Consider the following 19,770-nt stretch of genomic DNA (forward strand, 5'->3'; position numbering starts at 1 on the left):
ATGTGAGGGAAACTAGGAGTGAGAGTGAGTGAAAGAGTATGTGTGAAAATAAGAATAAGAGTGAGAGTAAGAGTGGAAATGAGAGTGAGAGTAGGGAAGTGATGCAATGTCTGGGAGGTGATGTGTGATGTGGGTAATGATCACTGGGAGGGACTTGGTGGTTCTTCCTCGCCACACACACCTGGCACCTCTCTCTCTCTCTCTCTCTCTCTCTCTCTCTCAGTCACACACACACACACACACACACACAGAACTGATTACATGTTGTTTGTGGCTCTAATATGGGGTGTCAGAAACGAAATGGACGAGGGCCGTGTTATAACTGGGCTTGGAGATTCCAAACACCTGTTCTTTAACGACTTATTCTGCAAATTACATTTAAGTATTCTCCTGTATGTTCTTGATGCAAACCATGTCGGTATTAAAATGACCTAAATAACTTGCAAAGGAATGTTAAGGCGTCATGTGCAAAAATAAATCGCCGAAACAGAGATGCCACGAAGTCTCCTACGCCACCAACAGACTAAAGGGCAAACCAGCAAGACTTGAGGCTTCGGAACCGACTCTCGAAGCTTCACTACCCCAAGTGAGTTCCAGCCAGTGACGATCCACGATTATACATTGGAAAGAGACAACCAATAGAAAAATTAATGGCCAAAATAAGTATTGGTATCTTTAACACCGTCCCTCATGCCATCTATTGTGGATAAGCAGAACCTTATTGTTTATGGGTCACTAATATAATATCGTGTCTGTTTATTTATTCACACAGAAACTATTGCAATTAAAGCATATTAAGAACACATATTAACTCAATCACCAGCATATGGATAAAATTTTTGATAAGCACTACATTAATAAAGCATAACAAACTTTGGCTTTGATGTCTAATACAGTATTCCAAACAGGCACTGGAGGCATATATATACAGTAGGTTTCGAACATATGCAAGTCAAAAAGCACGTCTGAAGCACATAACTACAAATAACTACTTAATGCACAAACACCTACACACTCGTAAAGTCCAGCCAGCAAGAGGGAATGCTGCACACCTCACATGAACACACACAAAAAGCCAAATGAAGAGCGAAATGAAGAGACACTGAGATCTGCATGTAAACAAACGCACTCACAGCTTCTCTACTGTATGTCACTTGGGCTAATGGCCAATATCCATTCATTACTATCACCTCACAACACTTACTGATCTGTTTCACTGAGAAGCTGATGATACACATATTCCGTGTGTGTGTGTGTGTGAGAGAGGGGTGGCTTTATCACTCACAGCAAGATGAATACGTACGGCCGACTGCGTTTCTTGTTTTCGGAATCATATATGAGAAAAGGCCAGCTCGTCTCCCTAAATACATTGCAAAACTACAACAGTACTTCCTTTCGCTGTTCCCTTCACTGTTGAATCGTGTAATTAAAACGTATTTATTCACATGTATGAGTCTGATGCGATCTCATGAATTATAAACAACTGTTTTTCAGGTATACAGAGGGTAAAATGACGACAGCCGAGATGTGATCATGGCGAAAGGTCTATGCCTCAGGCTGTTTTGTTTACGAGCAGACGACACACTTCTTCGCCAACGCCATCTGCATTCGTCAAATACTACTATATTACGCTGAGGCTCCAGTTACGTTTAAAGATCATATTTAGAGCTTCCCTATCCTCATGTGTGGTTCCAGCGCCACCTGAGTGTTTCGCTATGAACCTCGTCACTCCCTCTCTAACAACGGCGGTGATAGTGTGTGTGTATGTGCGTGTGCGACGGCGAGGCTAAAACGGCTCAAAATGCAAGAAATCCTCGTTATCCTAGTAAGTCTTGCTTCCATTTCTTCTTAGGTGATTTATATGAAAAACGTGGTTCATTCTCCTTGTGTTTATTTCAGCATCTGTTCTCACCGTGTACATTGTGTCTTTGTGTGTGACGGTGAGGCTGAAGCACCTCGTTTTCAAAATATTCTAGTTATTTTGGTAAGTTTTGTATCTTTAGCTCTTCTTTGTTAATTTGGAAAGCGTGGATCATCCTACTTGTACATATTTCGACTTCTCTCACGGGTTTTGTGTGACGGTGAGGCTAAGTAATCACGCAGAAGACCTTAATTATCTTCGTGAGTCTTCCTTGGTGACAAATCAGCCATCAGCGAGTAGAATCCACTGTCAAGGAGGGCTGTTGAAAGTGTTAGTGTGACAAATTTAACCAACAATTCAGGTGAGATGATTGTAGGTATCAAGGCATAAAAAATAGAAGCGAGATGATGACAGGTATTGTGTGTCGACAGGCCTTGTATGTATCGTGTAGGAGTTGGGGTCTGGCCGCGAACTACAATCCACAGTTCGACGACTCTCCTGACACCTTGACCTCCACCGCAACGCAGGAGGAGGAGGAGACGCCCAGCGCGAGTTTCAAAGTGCGGCCCAGCAACCTCCTCAACTTCATACCAGTCGGCGAGGACCAGGGGAAGGCTGGTTTACAGGGACGCACGGGAGCCACCAGCAACCAGATATCAGGGGATCAACCTCAGGGGGTCAAAGGTGAGACTAAAGATACTGTTGTTCATAAAAGTTCATGTGAGTGTGAGTTCAGTCCCCAAACCTTTCTAGACAGCGTGAATGTAACCCCAGGATGTAGATATCACGGGAACAACTACTGACGCTCCAGAGAGAGGCTAAAGTACCGTCACTCAGAGTTCTTGCGGGTTTTGTGTTAGTGTGGGTGAATCCAGCCTCAGCTCAGGGGAAAAGCTTCTGATGGGACAGGCTGAGGATGGGAGTAGGGTAATACATAAAGGTTCATTTGGGTCTGTGTTGTGTGTTTATGCTTGTGCCCTAGTGCGAATGTGCGAGTGAGTGAGAGTGAATGAGCCAGTTGGCAAGCTAGGGAAGGCATACACGCATGTACCCACGCACTCCATGGCATTACTATACTCCTTTTTTTCCTCTCTCTCTAATTTGGCCCAAAACTGGTATCTCTTCGTCTTTAATGCTGTCAAAACAAAATAACAATAGAATAGTATACTAGTCACGAAGAAGTGCTGTAGAAACTATGTAGAGCCGTAGTACTTTTTTCTACGCCTAAGCTACGTGAAATAAGCAGCAAAAGGAAGAAAACTTGGGCCAGGTTGGGAAGAAAATCATATAGTAGGTAACAGTGGAAGCAAAACAGATTTATAAATACAAAAAGCTCTTGCTAATAGTCAGGTATGTATTTTAGTATATCAACTTTTTTTTTTTTCATAAGGTACGATAAACTGAGGAAAATCAAGTGTAATTCATAGGTACCAATGTAATATTAGTTTGAAATAGTTTTGCAATCTGCAGTTGAATTATTGCAAAGGGAAAGGGATACATAAGGGAGATTATATCGAGATTATATCGAGAATGTAATGTCTGTCAATATCCAGACGCCTTAATCAATCAGGCTGCCCTTTCCACACACACACACACACACACACACACACACACACACACACACACACACACACACACACACATTCTCTCTCTCTCTCTCTCTCTCTCTCTCTCTCTCTGCCTCATACCTTCCAACCCCATCCCACAATCTTAACATATGACCACAACACCTGGACTAATTAAAGACTGTATTGCAGGTACCGATCTCAGCGTGTCTCCGTACTGGGCAGACCCTCAAGGCCGCACCCCGAACCAGGCTCCGTTGGTGGTGGCAGAGGACCTAGCTACCAAACTTCACTCCTGCATGTAAGTTAGGGAATCCAATGACGCCTGGTGATTCAGTGGGCCAAGGCGATCCAACCAAACTGAGCCATAGTGTACATCTGAAGGGTATTGGGGGGTTTATTGCTACGTTGTTATAAGGGACAGTAAGAGTGGATGATGGATGGATGGATGGATAGATAGATGGATGGATAGATAGATGGATGGATGAATGGTTGGTTGGAATGATCAACCAGCTTACATCACCTATTCTATCCCTATTTATCTACATTTATTCTTAATTATACTTTCTCTGCCCAACTTATTTGCTGGCTTCTAAACTTCATTACAAAAAAAGATATCCGTAGTCACTTTTCTCACAGACCTTTTTGTTTTGTTTTTTAAAGATATTTTGATGTTCACTCTACTCAGATCATTATCACAGAAGTTGTATGCATGAAGACAGCTTTATAATAAATGTTAATACGTGATTTAAGCTTAAGAGAGTTTATAAATATGGGCCCTGAGCCACGAGAAAAATATCAGCATTACCCTTGAGTTCTGAAGAAGCAAATACCTAGTTCTTTAAAAACTGATCTGAATGTAAACTAGACAGACACGTTAGCAGTAAAGAAAAAAAGAAAAAAAGGTAATTCACTCTCCTCTTTCTTTCGGTTTCTTGTTATTACTCTGCCACCAGGTGATCGTAGTTGAGATAGAGAAGGATAATGAGACGAGAGGTGGTAATTGGTTAGATGTGAGAGGGGCGAGTGGGATTGTAGGAGGATAGTGAGGAAGGCAGACCCATAGCATGCCTTCCTACCCGCCCCCCACCTACCCTAACTGTCCCTCCACACACACACACACACACACACACACACACACACACACACACACACACACACACACACACACACGGGAAAATTAATACTTGCTGTGTTGCAGAGAGGTGCCCGGTCCTTGCAATGCCTCCAGCCGGTACCGCAGCATCTCCGGCCGCTGCAACAACCTTCATTTCCCCCACTTGGGTACCAACGGACAGCCCATGCCTCGTATCTTCCCTGCGGTCTATGGTTAGGCATTGTTTAGTAGTAGTAGTATAGCAGTAGTAGTAGTAACAGTAGTAGTAGTAACAGTAGTAGTAGTACTAGTAACAGCAGCAGTAGTAGTAGAGTAGTAGTAGCAGTAGTAACAGTAGTAGTTGTAGCAGCAGTAGTAGTAGTAGCAACAACAGTAGTAGTAGTAACAGCAATGGTAGTAGTAGTAGCAGTAGTAGTAGTAGTAGTAGTAGTAGTAGTACAAAGGCACAGGGGGAACGAAGGTTTGTGTTAGATTCTGAGCAACATGTACGGCCGTGCGTGTGCGTGCTTGAGTGCGTGCGTGCTTTTTCCAGAGTTGGTGGATGGGTTGAGGGTCAGTCAAGAAAGAAACATTTAGAATAGGTCAAAGGTCAAGGTCACAGGGAAAAGTCAAAGGCCAAGGTCAGAGGGCAAGATCAAAGTTCAACCCATGTATCTGTGTGAGAAAAAAATAACTAAAACGCTTCTGGTCAGACTTGGATAAAACTTGGACGAAACTCAGACGAAACTTAGATGAAACTTAGATGACACTTAGACGAAACTCGGACGAAACTCAGACGAAACTTGGACGAAACTTGGACGAAACTTAGATGAAACTGACGAAACTTAGATGAAATTTAGATGAAACTTAGACGAAACTCAGATGAAACTTAGACGAAACTTAGATGAAACTTAGACGAAACTTAAATGAAACAGGTGAAACTTTAATGACAGGTGAAACTTAGATGAAACTTAGACGAAACTTAGACGAAACTTAGATGGAACTTAAATGAAACTTAGACGAAACTTTGACGAGACTTGGGCGAAACATATATGAAACTTAGATGAAATTTAGATGAAACTTAGACGAAACTCAGATGAAACTTAGACGAAACTTAGATGAAACAGATGAAACTTAGACGAAACTTAAATGAAACTTTGACGAAACTTAGGCGAAACATAGATGAAATTTATATGAAACAGACGAAACTTAGATGAAACAAACGAAACAGACGAAACTTTGACGAAACTTAGATGAAACCTTGACGAAACTTAGGCGAAACATAGATGAAACTTTGACGTAGGAGTGGCAATGGACGTAAGAAGTAAATGATGCAAGACAAACACGAGAAATTACCTGTCATAGAGGAAAAAGTGCGTATATGATGTCTGGTGTGTTGAGGGCACGGCTTGGTCTGCTGGTGTGGGCGTAGGGGTGGCAGTGGTAATAAGAAGAAAATGATGCAAGACAGACACACGAAATATTACCCAGCAGAGCGAAGAAGGGAACGTTACATATAAAACACCCTCCATTACAGACTCCGGCCTGATGCGTACCCTGTCTGCTGGTGGGGGTCTGCTGCCGAACCCCCGCCTGGTCAGTCTGCTGGTGAGGGACGTCCCCCAGGGGCCCCCAACAAATTTAAATCTCCTACTTATGCAAATGGGGCAGATAATAGACCACGACTTCAGCATCATGTCAATCATCCTGGGTAGGTAATGCAAAAACTATACTCTTTCCACCTTTACTTGACTCAGATTTTCGCTACCTAAAACTATACTCATTTCACCTGTACTTGACGCAGATTTTGGCCACCTACCTGTACTCTTTTCACCCTAACTTGGCTCAATTTTTCATCCATTTCACCCTAACTTGGTTCAGTTTTCACCCTTTTCATCCTACCTTGGCTCAGATTTTACCCTTTTCATCTTAAAGTGGCTCAGATTTTTGTCCCATATCTGTACTCTTTTCACTTTAACTTGGATCAGATTCACATAGGTCAGTGCCACACGAGGCAGAAAAAAAACAATGCTGCGGCTCTGTATCACTTAACTATACTCCTTTCACCTAAAACTGGCTCAGATTTTCTTCCTTGGGCTGTCATGCATGCGTCAATTTGGAAAGACAGCGCTACGGCCTCTTTGATCATGTAACTTTCACTGACAGAGCCGAGGGAAGTGCAAATGAAGTGTCGAGACTGTACATCGTGGCATAACCCGATCTGTGCCCCCATACCCATCCCAGAGACAGACCCTTACCTCCACCCACACACCTTCTTCTCAGGTGAACCCAACTGCCTCCCCTTCGCCAGGTAAGCTTAAAGTGACCTCATCTATTGTCTATCTATCTGTTTTCTAAGACCATTATGAAACAAACTAAATAGCCTGTCGTTAAAAAGGCCTAATCAAATTACAAGTAGACTATGACGATAAGGACGATGACGACAGCTGTGGTGACGATGACGAAGAAGACAGCGACGATGACGATACCGATAACAATAAAGGTATCGATGATGGTGATGATTAATGATGATGATGATTATGGTTGATGATGACATGATGATGATGATTGATGGCAGGAGCGGTGCTGTGGGCGGGCGAGACGAGTTGGGCAGACCCACTTTGGACCAAGTGACTTTCAACACAGCCTTCCTCGACATGTCCACTGTGAGTAATGCTTTGTTTTTGGCCTCACACATACATACACGGAAATACACACACACACACACACACACACACACACACACACACACACACACGAGAATGTATACTAGTAGGCCGACAATCGTAAGTGTGTCTGCTGCCTTTGGGTGTGAAGGGGAGAGCATTGTCGTAAGATGAGGTTGCGACACTTACGAAAAACCACGGAAGTCGCTCGCTCCTACAGGTGTACGGAAGCGACAAAGATGCGTGGAATGTCGCTCCTCGGTAGGTATGAAGATGCGACAAGTCCTTTTATCTTCCTGCAGGTGTATGGGAGCGACCATTGCCGTGAGAGGAACCTACGTCTCTACTCAGGAGGGCTGCTGGTGGAGGTGACTGCAGCGAAGGGCGGGCTGGGATTTCCGCCCATGATGGAAGGGCACAACTTCGAGAGCTGCCGGACAGATCAGAAAAAGTGCTTCTACACCGGTGACGAGAGGTGAGGCCGAGTATGAGACTTACACCTTCACATAATAATAATAATAATAATAATAATAATAATAATAATAATAATAATACCACCAGCCATTATTAAATTGTACCCACTATGGAAAAGACGTTCAGCAGTTACGGAACTACTTGGAACTTGAACTGGGGTCCAGGTTAGGGTAAGACATGATCGTTCTTTCGTTCTTTGTCGTTCCTTCGTTCGTTTATGGCTTGCATGCGTCGGCCTTGATCACCTAATGGCTGCTCTCCATGCTGCTCGATCTCTAGCAGTCTCTCTGTTCAGTCTCGTACCCCTGAGGTCACACTTTATTCCCTTTTTTTTTTTTTTCCCGGTCTGCCTGTCACAAACTTTACCCTCAGCGATCACACCTCTCACCATCGGCACCCAGTAGCTGAGTTTATTATTATTATTATTATTTTGGGGGTATCTTGAAAATAAACGGCTTTTTCATATGTACATTTCTTCCACTTGAATAATTCCCGGCACTGTGAAATAGGCATTAGATCATCGACCACTTCAAAGTAGAGAGTAAACTGAAGCACAATCACCCTGAGTATATTAAGTAGGTTGATTCAAGTGGGTTAAGTGATGCTCCCACGGTAAGCTTAACCCTAGTACTCTTTGCCAGCTTAGGCCTGATAATTATAGTCAACTGAGTGAGTCATAGGAGCCCGAGAGACCTGACCCCCCCCTTCTACCCCTTCAGGAGCAACGAGAACCTAGGCCTGATGGTACTGCACGTAATGTTGTTGAGAGAGCACAATCGCCTAGCAAGCCACCTCGCCGCCCTCAACCCCCACTGGGACGACGAGAGGATATATCAGGTGAGGCTAATTTTTTGCAGCATCCACAAGGGCAGTAAGATAGGCTAGTAATTGTCTCTGTCCGTGTCACATAATTACGTACTGGGTTACTATACTGTTTTGATGTGTGAGGTCCCGGCCTTGTGGGGACGTAGATGATCCATTACCAGTGGAAATGTTGTGTGTGTGTGTGTGTGTGTGTGTGTGTGTGTGTGAGTGTGAGTGTGAGTGTGAGAGAGAGAGAGAGAGAGAGAGTTAGAATTAAAACTCTAGCCTCTGTCTCCCTCTCCCACCCAACATTCCGTTTTGGGGAAGTGTTGTTGCACCTAGAAAAAAGAAATGTTGCACACTGGTAGACTTCCACCAGGACCAGGTTTTAAGTTGGGTTAAACCATCGAGGGTCAGCCAGGGGAGGTCCCAGTCAAATATGGTGTGCATGGCCATCGGTTTTACCCTCCAACACGAAATTTTGCGCAGGGGAAGATCTCCACCCGGACTAGGTTTTAGAGAGGGTGAAACTCCCCCATCCCCCGAGAAGGCGACCCTAGGATAACAACACAATAGTTTTTACTTATGAGCGCGAAATTTTGAACAGCGATATCCCTCCATCCGTACAAAATTTTAAGCAGGGTGGAACAAACCCCTAAGGGACGCACTCCACACGGAACAGCCCTCGGTGGCCTTGGTCAGTGCCTGTATGGACAACTTTTTCTTTTTTTTTAACTAGAAAAAAAAAAAATAAGTGGTAGACCTCCATCGAGCCTAAGTTTTGGCCAGGATGTGACCACGGGGGCCGCCTCTCACCCATAAAATAATTGTTTCCCCTTATACTACAACAAGGGTGGGTGCGGCTGTTAAATGTGTCCTCTGTCTTATGAGCTTCAGTTGCCCATGAAATAGCATGTATAGTATATAGTTGTCTTCATTCCGATTCCCGTGAACAGCCATGAGACAGCTTGTTTATACTTTTATATTCAATCATACAGCTACAGACACCTTATAGCCAAGTGATGGAAACCCTTTTTTTTTTTATTAATTTACGTATGGCCTTACCCGTTCATAATTTTGTCTAGTTCCTACGGTTACAGAAATTTCAGAGTCAGTGTCTGTTATCATATTAATTTGTAGCTTTAATAAGTCCTTTTGTATCGTGTGGTTGTTAAAGGAGACGCGAGGAGTGAACTTAAGTCCTTTGTATCGTGTGTGGTTGTTACAGGAAGAGCGACATATGAACTTACAGCATTAATAAGTCCTTTGTATCGTGTGTGTGATTGTTACAGGAAGAGAAAAATGAACATACAGCATTAATAAGTCCTTTGTATCGTGTGTGGTTGTTACAGGAATAGAAAAATGAACATACAGCATTAATAAGTCCTTTGTATCGTGTGTGGTTGTTACAGGAGGCACGGAGATTGAACATCGCCCAGTACCAACACATCGTCTACAGTGAGTTCCTTCCTGTGTTGCTGGGGAGGGGCAGGATGGCTGACTACCTCCTGGATCCCCTCACATCAGGATACTATGAGGTAAAGGCCATGGCAGGTGTTCTTAATAGGGATTCGGAACTAGTGGAGACCATATTGTATTCGCTCGGCTTTTCTTCTTTTTACGAATTTGGTGTCGGTGTCATAATAAGATGGCTATGCATCCTTCCCATTTACCACTTCTTCGTGACTAGTGTGTGTGTGTGTGTGTGTGTGTGTGTGTGTGTGTGTGTGTGTGTGTGTGTGTGTGTGTGTGTGTGTGTGTGTGTGTGTGTGTGTGTGTGTGTGTGTGTGTGTGTGTGTGTGTGTGTGTGTGTGTGTGTGTGTGTGTGTGTGTGTGTGTGTGTGTGTGTGTGTGTGTGTGTGTGTGTGTGTGTGTGTGTGTGTGTGTGTGTGTGTGTGTGTGTGTGTGTGTGTGTGTGTGTGTGTGTGTGTGTGTGTGTGTGTGTGTGTGTGTGTGTGTGTGTGTGTGTGTGTGTGTGTGTGTGTGTGTGTGTGTGTGTGTGTGTGTGTGTGTGTGTGTGTGTGTGTGTGTGTGTGTGTGTGTGTGTGTGTGTGTGTGTGTGTGTGTGTGTGTGTGTGTGTGTGTGTGTGTGTGTGTGTGTGTGTGTGTGTGTGTGTGTGTGTGTGTGTGTGTGTGTGTGTGTGTGTGTGTGTGTGTGTGTGTGTGTGTGTGTGTGTGTGTGTGTGTGTGTGTGTGTGTGTGTGTGTGTGTGTGTGTGTGTGTGTGTGTGTGTGTGTGTGTGTGTGTGTGTGTGTGTGTGTGTGTGTGTGTGTGTGTGTGTGTGTGTGTGTGTGTGTGTGTGTGTGTGTGTGTGTGTGTGTGTGTGTGTGTGTGTGTGTGTGTGTGTGTGTGTGTGTGTGTGTGTGTGTGTGTGTGTGTGTGTGTGTGTGTGTGTGTGTGTGTGTGTGTGTGTGTGTGTGTGTGTGTGTGTGTGTGTGTGTGTGTGTGTGTGTGTGTGTGTGTGTGTGTGTGTGTGTGTGTGTGTGTGTGTGTGTGTGTGTGTGTGTGTGTGTGTGTGTGTGTGTGTGTGTGTGTGTGTGTGTGTGTGTGTGTGTGTGTGTGTGTGTGTGTGTGTGTGTGTGTGTGTGTGTGTGTGTGTGTGTGTGTGTGTGTGTGTGTGTGTGTGTGTGTGTGTGTGTGTGTGTGTGTGTGTGTGTGTGTGTGTGTGTGTGTGTGTGTGTGTGTGTGTGTGTGTGTGTGTGTGTGTGTGTGTGTGTGTGTGTGTGTGTGTGTGTGTGTGTGTGTGTGTGTGTGTGTGTGTGTGTGTGTGTGTGTGTGTGTGTGTGTGTGTGTGTGTGTGTGTGTGTGTGTGTGTGTGTGTGTGTGTGTGTGTGTGTGTGTGTGTGTGTGTGTGTGTGTGTGTGTGTGTTTTTTACGGTATTTCATGAGTAAAACCTCAATTGCTCAGTGGCAAAGACAGTACGACGGCTCTACCTCCTACCCATATAGCACTTCTTCGTGACTAGCACCTTATTCTCCTCAGGGCTACGACTCGACAGTGAACCCCGGAATACTGAACGAGTTTGCCACCGCTGCCTTCCGGGCGGGGCACACCATGATTCCGGACGAGGTGTTTCTGCTCGATAGGAACTACCTCCCCCTCGCCTCCGTCCCTCTCGTTCAGACCTTCCACAACGCCTCCATGGCTCTCCTAGTGGGTGTTTCAGTAGTAGTAGTAGTAGTAGGAGTAGTAGTAGTAGTAGTAGTAGTAGTAGTAGTAGTAGAAGTGGTAGTAGTGGTAGTAGTGGTTTTATTTGGTGTTTTCTTGGCGTATTCACACTGTTTACTTCCGTTTTAAAGGAGTGTCTTGAACTGGAGGGGTTATGTTTTGTCTTTGCTCATCTCTTCAGAACGAGATGTAGTTTAGAAGCTGAATAAAGCTGATTCGAGGTAGCAAGAACAGCCAGACAGCCAGACAGCCGTAGACAGACAGATAGCCAGATACAGATGCAGTTAGAGACAGAGAGAGACAAGACCGACGCCGACAAATGGATAATCACGTCGACATGGAGGCAGACAGACAGACAGACCTACATAAACCCCTCTTCGTCTACCCCAGCTCGACAGACAGACAGGTAGACAGATACAGGTAAGCAGACAGGCAGACAGACAGATATACAAGTAGACAAACAGACACGTTAGAAAGCCAGACAGACAGACAAACAGACCTACATAAAGCCCTCTTCGTGTACCCCAGCCCGACAGACAGAAGCATACAGGTAGATACAGGTAAGCAGACAGGCAGGCAGACAGGTATACAGGTAGAAACAGGCAGGCAGACAGGTATACAGGTAGACAGACACTAGAAAGCCAGACAGACAGACGAACAGCCCTACATAAAGCCATCTTCGTCCACCGCAGCCCGGGATGTGTGACCACGTTCTTCGGGGTCTGATTGGCACGAGGCTCAAACCCATCGACCTTCTCCTGGTGGATGCCATAACTAATCAGCTCTTTGAGGACAGCCAGCACCCCGGCCAGGACCTCTTCGCCAGGAACATCGCCAGAGGTATGGATTGGCCTCTTCAGACTCCTTACACCCCTTCCCCAGCGAGTTATTTTTGGATATGGCTGACTAATATCCTTTTCTATGTTATTTAGGCAGAGCAGGGTGATAATACTATAATTTAACACAGAAGAGGACAGTCAGGTGTAATTAGCAAAATAAATCGCTTAGGAAAAGGCATCAGGGGGCTTCCTTAACCGACGAGAAGATGGCAGACATAAACACAATATTCCCAAAAATCAGAATGTCCACAATTGATCGTTAGGTCAGTATTAGAAAAAAAAAAATAACTCAGTCATACCTGGAGTAGCAAAATAACTGTTTGGAGAGATGGGGAGAGATGAGGAGAAGAGATGAAGGGAGATGGGAAGAGAGATGAAGAGAAATGCAGTGTGTGTGAATTTCAAAAGTGTACTATATACGGTAAGGATTACGTACCGAAATCTTTCCATAATTACATTTGTTCTTGATTTCTGGAGAAAGTGCAGGTGTATTTTTTTTTTTTTCATTCATTGCCAGACGCCATGTATCCCAAACGGGGTGGCCAAGGGCTTAGAGTTAATTGTTTTACAGGGAGGGGCACTAATCCTCCACCAACCCCACTTGACACGTAGGGAGAACTTTATGCCAACAGCATCTGGTGTTCCCAGGCGGTCACCCATCCAAGTACTAACCAGACCCAACGTATTTTGCTTCATGATAAGACACCTGTTGTTATGACTGGCGATAAGTAGAATGAGGAATTATTATATATATATATATTTTTTTGGAATGGAGGTAGTTATGTGCAATTAAAACAACATGGCCGCCTCTCTAACCACCTTTACTCAAACCACACACCCACTTTCCTAACCATCTCCACTCTAACCACTATCCACTTCTGTCTAACCACCTCCACTCCAACCACCTCCACTCCAACCACCTCCACTCCAACCACATACCCACTCTTACCACCACCACTCTAACCACATATCCACTTCCCTAACCACCCCCACTCTAACCACATACCCACTCTAACCACCTCCACTCTAACCACATACCCACTAACCACCTCCACTCTAACCACTTCCACTTCATACCACCTCCTCTAACCACCTTTACCTTCTTCCCTAACCACTCCACCACCAACCCCTCCCCCTACAGGGCGCGATCACGGTCTAGCCCCCTACATACAATACCGGGAGGCGTGTGGGGGGGGCGGCACCTCCACCTTCGAAGACCTTCTGGGGGTGATGTCTGTGCCGGCCATGGAGGCGCTACGAAGGACCTACGCTGCTGTACAGGATATAGACCTATTTACTGGGGGCCTGGTGAGGATAAGTGGATTTCAAGTGGCATGGGGTTAAGTGGATTTCAAGTGGCATGGGGTTAAGTGGATATTAAGTGGCATGGGGTTAAGTGGATATTAAGTGGCATGGGGTTAAGTGGATATTAAGTGGCATGGGGTTGATAAGTGGATTTTAAGTGGCATGGGGTTGATAAGTGGATTTTAAGTGGCATGGGGTTAAGTGGATATTAAGTGGCATGGGGTTCATAAGTGGATATTAAGTGGCATGAGGTTGATAAGTGGATTTTAAGTGGCATGGGGTTGATAAGTGGATTCTAAGTGGCATGGAGTTAAGTGGATTTTAAGTGGCATGGGGTTAAGTGGATTTTAAGTGGCAATGGGTTGATAAGTGGGTTTTAAGTGGCATGGGGTTCATAAGTGGATTTTAAGTGGCATGGGGTTCATAAGTGGATTTTAAGTGGCATGGGGTTCATAAGTGGATTTTTAAGTGGCATGGGGTTCATAAGTGGATTTTAAGTGGCATGGGGTTCATAAGTGGATTTTAAGTGGTTGATAAGTGGATTTTAAGTGGCATGGGGTTAAGTGGATTTTAAGTGGCATGGGGTTGAAAAGTGGATTTTAAGTGGCATGGGGTTGATAAGTGGATTTTAAGTGGCATGGGGTTGATAAGTGGATTTTAAGTGGCATGGGGTTAAGTGGATTTTAAGTGGCATGGTGTTGATAAGTGGATTCTAAGTGGCATGGGGTTGATAAGTGGATTTTAAGTGGCATGGGGTTGATAAGTGGATATTAAGTGGCATGGGGTTGATAAGTGGATATTAAGTGGCATGGGGTTAAGTGGATTTTAAGTGGCATGGGGTTAAGTGGATATTAAATGGCGTGGGGTTGATAAGTGGATTTTAAGTGGCATGGGGTTGATAAGTGGATTTTAAGTGGCATAGAGGGACTGATGAGAAGGATAAGTGGATTGTAAGTGGCATGGGGGCTGGTGAGAATAAGTGGATTTTAAGTGGCATGGAGGGCCTGGTGAGGAGACTAAGTGGATTTTTAAGTGACGTGAGGGGCTTGGTGACTTTAACCCTCACCACTTTCTTTATATGCCTCTTACACCTTCATACTCTCCTTTGTTATACATTTCCTTTATCAACATAGCTCCCCGTAGCAATCTGTATGAGGGGAGAGGTTTAATATGCAAAATAAACCACCCAGGGAAAGGTGACACGGTGTTATAAAAAGTACGGCCCTATGCTTCATCATCTGTTGAAGATGGTGTCTCACGAGTATTTTTTTCTTTCCTTTTATTTTTCCTTTTTACACTTCCTTCGCAACGGGTAACAATTTCATGGCAACTTTTGAAATATTGCAACTATCATACATGCCTTTCTAGTGACAGTCACCAAGTAAAGTCACCAGCAGTTCCCCAGAAGTTGCCGCGAAGATGAAGCTGACGGAGGGAAAGTTGACAGAGAATCCTTACGTATGACACCACCTTAAAACTTTGACGGAGGAAAGTTGGCACAGAAAGAGACCTTTCGTGTGACAGTCTTGGCCCACTGAACCACCAGGCGTCCCTAGGAATGTAAACTTAAATACTGTGATGTTTCCAGGCCGAGAGCTCTGTCCCCGGAGGCCTTCTGGGACCCACCTTCTCCTGCATCATTGGCTACCAGTTCCTTAATCTTCGAAGGGCGGACCGATTCTGGTATGGGGAGATAAGTATTGGTGTGTGTGTATGTGTGTGGGTGTGGGTGTGGGTGTGGGTGTGGGTGTGTGGATGTGTTTGTGTGTATTTGTGTTTGTGTTTGCGTGTGTTTGCTCTAACTTGGCCATAATATGTCCTAACTTTACGAAATCCCTAACTCCTTTCAGCTCAGTTGGTGGCCAAGTGTAGTCAGATTAGAGAGAAATCAAAGAAGTCCAAGAGTTAACTGATTCCATGGCTTCCTCCTACTTCTCCTCCTCCTCCTCCTCCTCCTCTTCCTCCTCCTCCTCCTCTTCCTCCTCCTCCTCCTCCTCCTCCTCCTCTTCCTCCTCCTCCTCCTCCTCCTCCTCCTCTTCCTCCTCCTCTTCCTCTTCTACAGGTACGAGACTCGAGACAACGGGCTGACACTCTCTCAACTCGACGCCATTCGCACCGCCGCCTCCCTCACCCGCCTCCTCTGCGACAACATGGAGAAGGATTCCACGCTCCCCACACACATCTTCTTCCTCCCCTCCGCCAGAGAGTAAGTACATCATCATCATCATCACTGCTACCACTACCTCGATCATCATCATCACCATCACCATCACTGCAACCACTACCTCCATCATCATCATCGTCATCATCATCATCACCATAATCATCACCATAATCATCACCATCATCATCATCATCATCATCATCATCATCATCATCATCATCATCATCAGACTGTTCTTCGTCTTTGGAAGGTGGACCGTTCTGAAAGGGTTATTAAAGGCTTTGTTTAACACCTACTTTCTCAAGTCATTTAGGTATGATGATGATGATGATGTTGATGATGATATTGTTGCTGGTGGTGGTGGTGGTGGTGGTTGTAGTTTGATGACTGATGATGATTGCTGCTGCTGCTGATGATGATGGTTATATTGACGCTGTTGGTGCTGGTGTTGGTGATGGTAGTGCTGGTGGTAGTGATAAGCATGATGATGATGATGATGATGCACACTTTCAGAAATCCACTGGTGCAATGTGAAAGAGTAGCGTCGATCCCGCTAGCGCTGTGGGAGGAACAGCAGCAGGGGGAGGCGCAGGAGGTGGCCTGTACTTACCAAGGACGCCGTCACCAGCCTTCAAGATACGTACCTGTCTCCCCCTGCTTAACCTGCCTCTGCCAAGCTCACGGACAGGTGTGTATCCGGCAATAAACAGGTAATAACGTAAATACAGCTTCATATTATTAGGCAGCGCAGCACCCGTCTAGCAGCACACACTTACCCTCTTTCTGTCCGTGTAATGCTTGATAACCGGTATTTCTGGCCTTCAAATATGCTACTGGTCAACTCAGGAACTGTCTCCTTCACTCTGTACTTCCCTTTTCCTCTTCATTCTCTATTTCTCTTTGCCTATGACCTCCAGTCTTGTAAGCAAGATGGTTTCAGACGCCTTGAAATGAACGGATCTTCTTTTCTCCTGTCTCTAATTTGAAAGATACAACTTTTTCGCGCTTCCAGCCTTTCTTTCTTTCTTTGTCTCTCATTTCTGCAAAGAGAGAGAGAGAGAGAGAGAGAGAGAGAGAGGAGGGAGAGAGAGAGAGAGATGAGAGAGAGGGGAGGGAGAGAGAGAAACTAATGATGTTGTTCTGTGTTCCTCCTCAGATGGACTGCAAACCCAATCTCGGCGGCTGTCAACAGGTGGAACAGGATGAACATTGCAAACTTCTGTGTTAAGTGCTGGGGCTGTGTGGTGTGGTGTGTGGTGTGGTGTGGTGTGTGGTGTGGTGTAGTGTGGTGTGATTTGTTGCGGTGTTGGAGCTGTGTAGTGTGATTTGTTGCGGTGTTGGAGCTGTGTAGTGTGTACTGAGGTGGTATGCGGTGTGGTGTTGGAGCTGTGTAGTGTGTTGTGATATGGTGTGGTGTTTACTGAGGTGGTATGTGGTGTGGTGTGGTGGTGTTGCGTGATGTGTGGTGTGGTGGTGTTGCGTGATGTGTGGTGTGTAGTGTGTTTACAAGAGCTACGAACTGCAGATGACTGAGCTGTAAAAAAAAATCCCTCTGATATTAAGAACGATTATGAATGTTATCTATGCTGCTTAAGTGACTATATAAATGTACTCTGAATTTATTACGGAATGTCAGGCGCTCATAGTGATAGGAAATTAAAAATGCTATTTGTTATTAATAAACGTAATAACAAAACACTGACTTTGATATATCCAGAATAAATATTGATGTTTGATATTAAATGTTGCATGTATATTATTATTATTATTATTATTATTATTATTATTATTATTATTATTTGTCTCCAGGCCATTTTATTCACAAGAGTACGTAGGGATGATTGGTTGTTGCCGAGTACGTAAAGCAAGTGTAAGTGTAACACTCAAGAAGGACTTTGGAAATGAGAACAGAATCAGAACGTTCCCAAAAATATAAGACAGTGATGAGGTACTGACACAGAGTAGCAAATAATAAACAAGAGGGTCTGACGTGGGCGATAACTGTGCATGTAACAGGAGGATGGGAGACTGAGAGACGTGGGAGAGGTAGAGAGCTTGAGAGACGAACATCATCTCCCTATGACCTTCGCTTGATTGATTTATTCTGCTGATTATACCTTACTGTCCATATAGTTACAAGAAAATCCTATATCGCCATTCTCTGCATTATTAAAACCCTATTCTCTGTTGCAAAAATCCGTCCCATATCGCCATACTCTGCATTAATAACATACAAAAGGATATTAACCAACCATATCAAAAAATAAATCGCCTAGGAAGAGGTGCTAGGGAGCCTCCTTACCCGAAGAAAATACGGGTCTTGAAGCAGGGGCATTTTTTAGAACTGGGCCAACTTCAGGAATGCGCCGGATTTGCTTTAAAATAGTGACGTCAGAATATCAACAAAGTGGGAGGAAGAGAAGCCCAGTCTGTCCGAAACCAGAGAGAGAGAGAGAGAGAGGGGGGGAGAGAGAGAGAGGGAGAGAGAGAGAACAGATGGATGATTGATGCTTAACTGTTGTCCGTTCCACCGTTAACAAACAAGAGTTCCCCCTCGTACGGTCCCTTGCACGGCAGACGGAAGGATAAGAGAAAACGTGTGCATATGTCTGCTTAATATGGATGACTAAAGTATTATAAGACACACACACACACACACACACACACACACACACACACACATTCCAGGGAAAACTTTAGTCCCTCTACCCAAAAGAGACTCATTTTTACCACATAACGAAGGCTCATCTAAATTCATGCAACCATAGCACTTCTTCGTGACTAGCACCATACTCCAGTGTTAATCTACCGGAAAAACTCAGCATTCAAGATGGAGAAACGGCGATTTTAGGCCAAGTTAGAGTGAAAAAGGTATAGTAGAGAAATAGTTTGCATATAACCCTTCTAAATCGAATAGTCTCCCCTGAACTGAAGAAAACCGTCTGAAAATAAGATACAGAAATAGGATACACAAATGATAAACAAAAAAAAAAAAATTAAAAATGCGTGACAGAAGTGAGAGTTAATGAAGGCTGTATATAATTCACCCCCCCCCCAGAAAATCGAAGTCTCCCCTAGACCAAAATGAGGATATAAAAATAAGATACAAAAATAAATAAGATACAAAATACGGATAGAATTAAAAAAAAAAAAAAACAATACGTGATGAGAGTGCAGGGGACGATTTTACGGCCTTGAGACTATAATTCGTAATCAACAGTTTTCGAGCAAGGTCGAAGCAACCGAGCTCGGAAACGAAATGACAGAGAGAGAGAGAGAGAGAGAGAGAGAGAGAGACGGGGGGGATACTAGAGTCGTTAAGGTAAGCAATCAAGTTATGCTAAGTTCCAATCTTCCTTTACAATACGACACGCAACCATCAACATTGAATCCAGGTTCCTAATTGTACCCGTGGATGAAGAGAGACGAGTGCAGGAGTACTAGATTGATGCGGGACCATACGGGCTTTGCAACAGCGAATCCCCTTGCCTTTGAAAATGCATAGGAGGCTTCAGTGAAACACCATATGAGGTTTCGCTAATGTGAAGCACCAAAACCCGAACACCTCTTCTTAAGCGATTTATTTTGCTTATTACTCCTTTCTATCCAGTGTCATTTACATCATTCAAATGCCACCATAATTAGCATAAATTACATACAAACCGATATCAAGCAGCCGTATCGAGAAATAAATCGCTAAGGAGGAGGTGCTAGGGAGCGTCCTTAATCGACAGGTGTGTGAGGGTGGAATTGTACTTGGCGATCAGACATGGGCAAACACCACCCAACGAGCATTCGCGAACGTTCGTAATAAAAGTAGGCTTCAT

The 19,770-nt window shown here is 44.5% G+C and overlaps 1 protein-coding gene across 1 annotated transcript; it reads left to right on the plus strand.

Annotated features, from left to right (window-relative positions):
• Positions 1–2,265: 2,265 nt before the first annotated feature.
• LOC145393057 (immunomodulatory peroxidase-like) lies at positions 2,266–17,171 on the plus strand. The gene is made up of 16 exons (XM_080267395.1): positions 2,266–2,545; positions 3,619–3,727; positions 4,628–4,755; positions 6,060–6,237; positions 6,696–6,833; positions 7,101–7,188; positions 7,491–7,663; positions 8,382–8,499; positions 9,879–10,004; positions 11,450–11,620; positions 12,328–12,475; positions 13,616–13,782; positions 15,368–15,462; positions 15,842–15,985; positions 16,457–16,631; positions 17,100–17,171. Exons 1-16 carry the CDS (start codon positions 2,266–2,268, stop codon positions 17,169–17,171), a joined length of 2,310 nt encoding a protein of 769 aa, XP_080123521.1.
• The last annotated feature ends 2,599 nt before the right edge of the window (positions 17,172–19,770 follow it).

The sequence above is a fragment of the Coenobita brevimanus genome, chromosome 23, assembly GCF_032717465.1.
Source record: "Coenobita brevimanus isolate Jiangsu-jjx chromosome 23, ASM3271746v2, whole genome shotgun sequence".
NCBI lineage: Eukaryota > Metazoa > Arthropoda > Malacostraca > Decapoda > Coenobitidae > Coenobita > Coenobita brevimanus.

Bases quoted from the DNA above. Each gene is read 5' to 3' on its own strand.
- LOC145393057 (XM_080267395.1), top strand. From the start codon at position 2,266: ATGATGACAGGTATTGTGTGTCGACAGGCCTTGTATGTATCGTGTAGG. The intron at 3,728-4,627 runs GTAAGTTAGGGA...GCTGTGTTGCAG, and splicing joins ACCAAACTTCACTCCTGCAT to AGAGGTGCCCGGTCCTTGCA. The intron at 6,238-6,695 runs GTAATGCAAAAA...GACAGAGCCGAG, and splicing joins ATGTCAATCATCCTGGGTAG to GGAAGTGCAAATGAAGTGTC.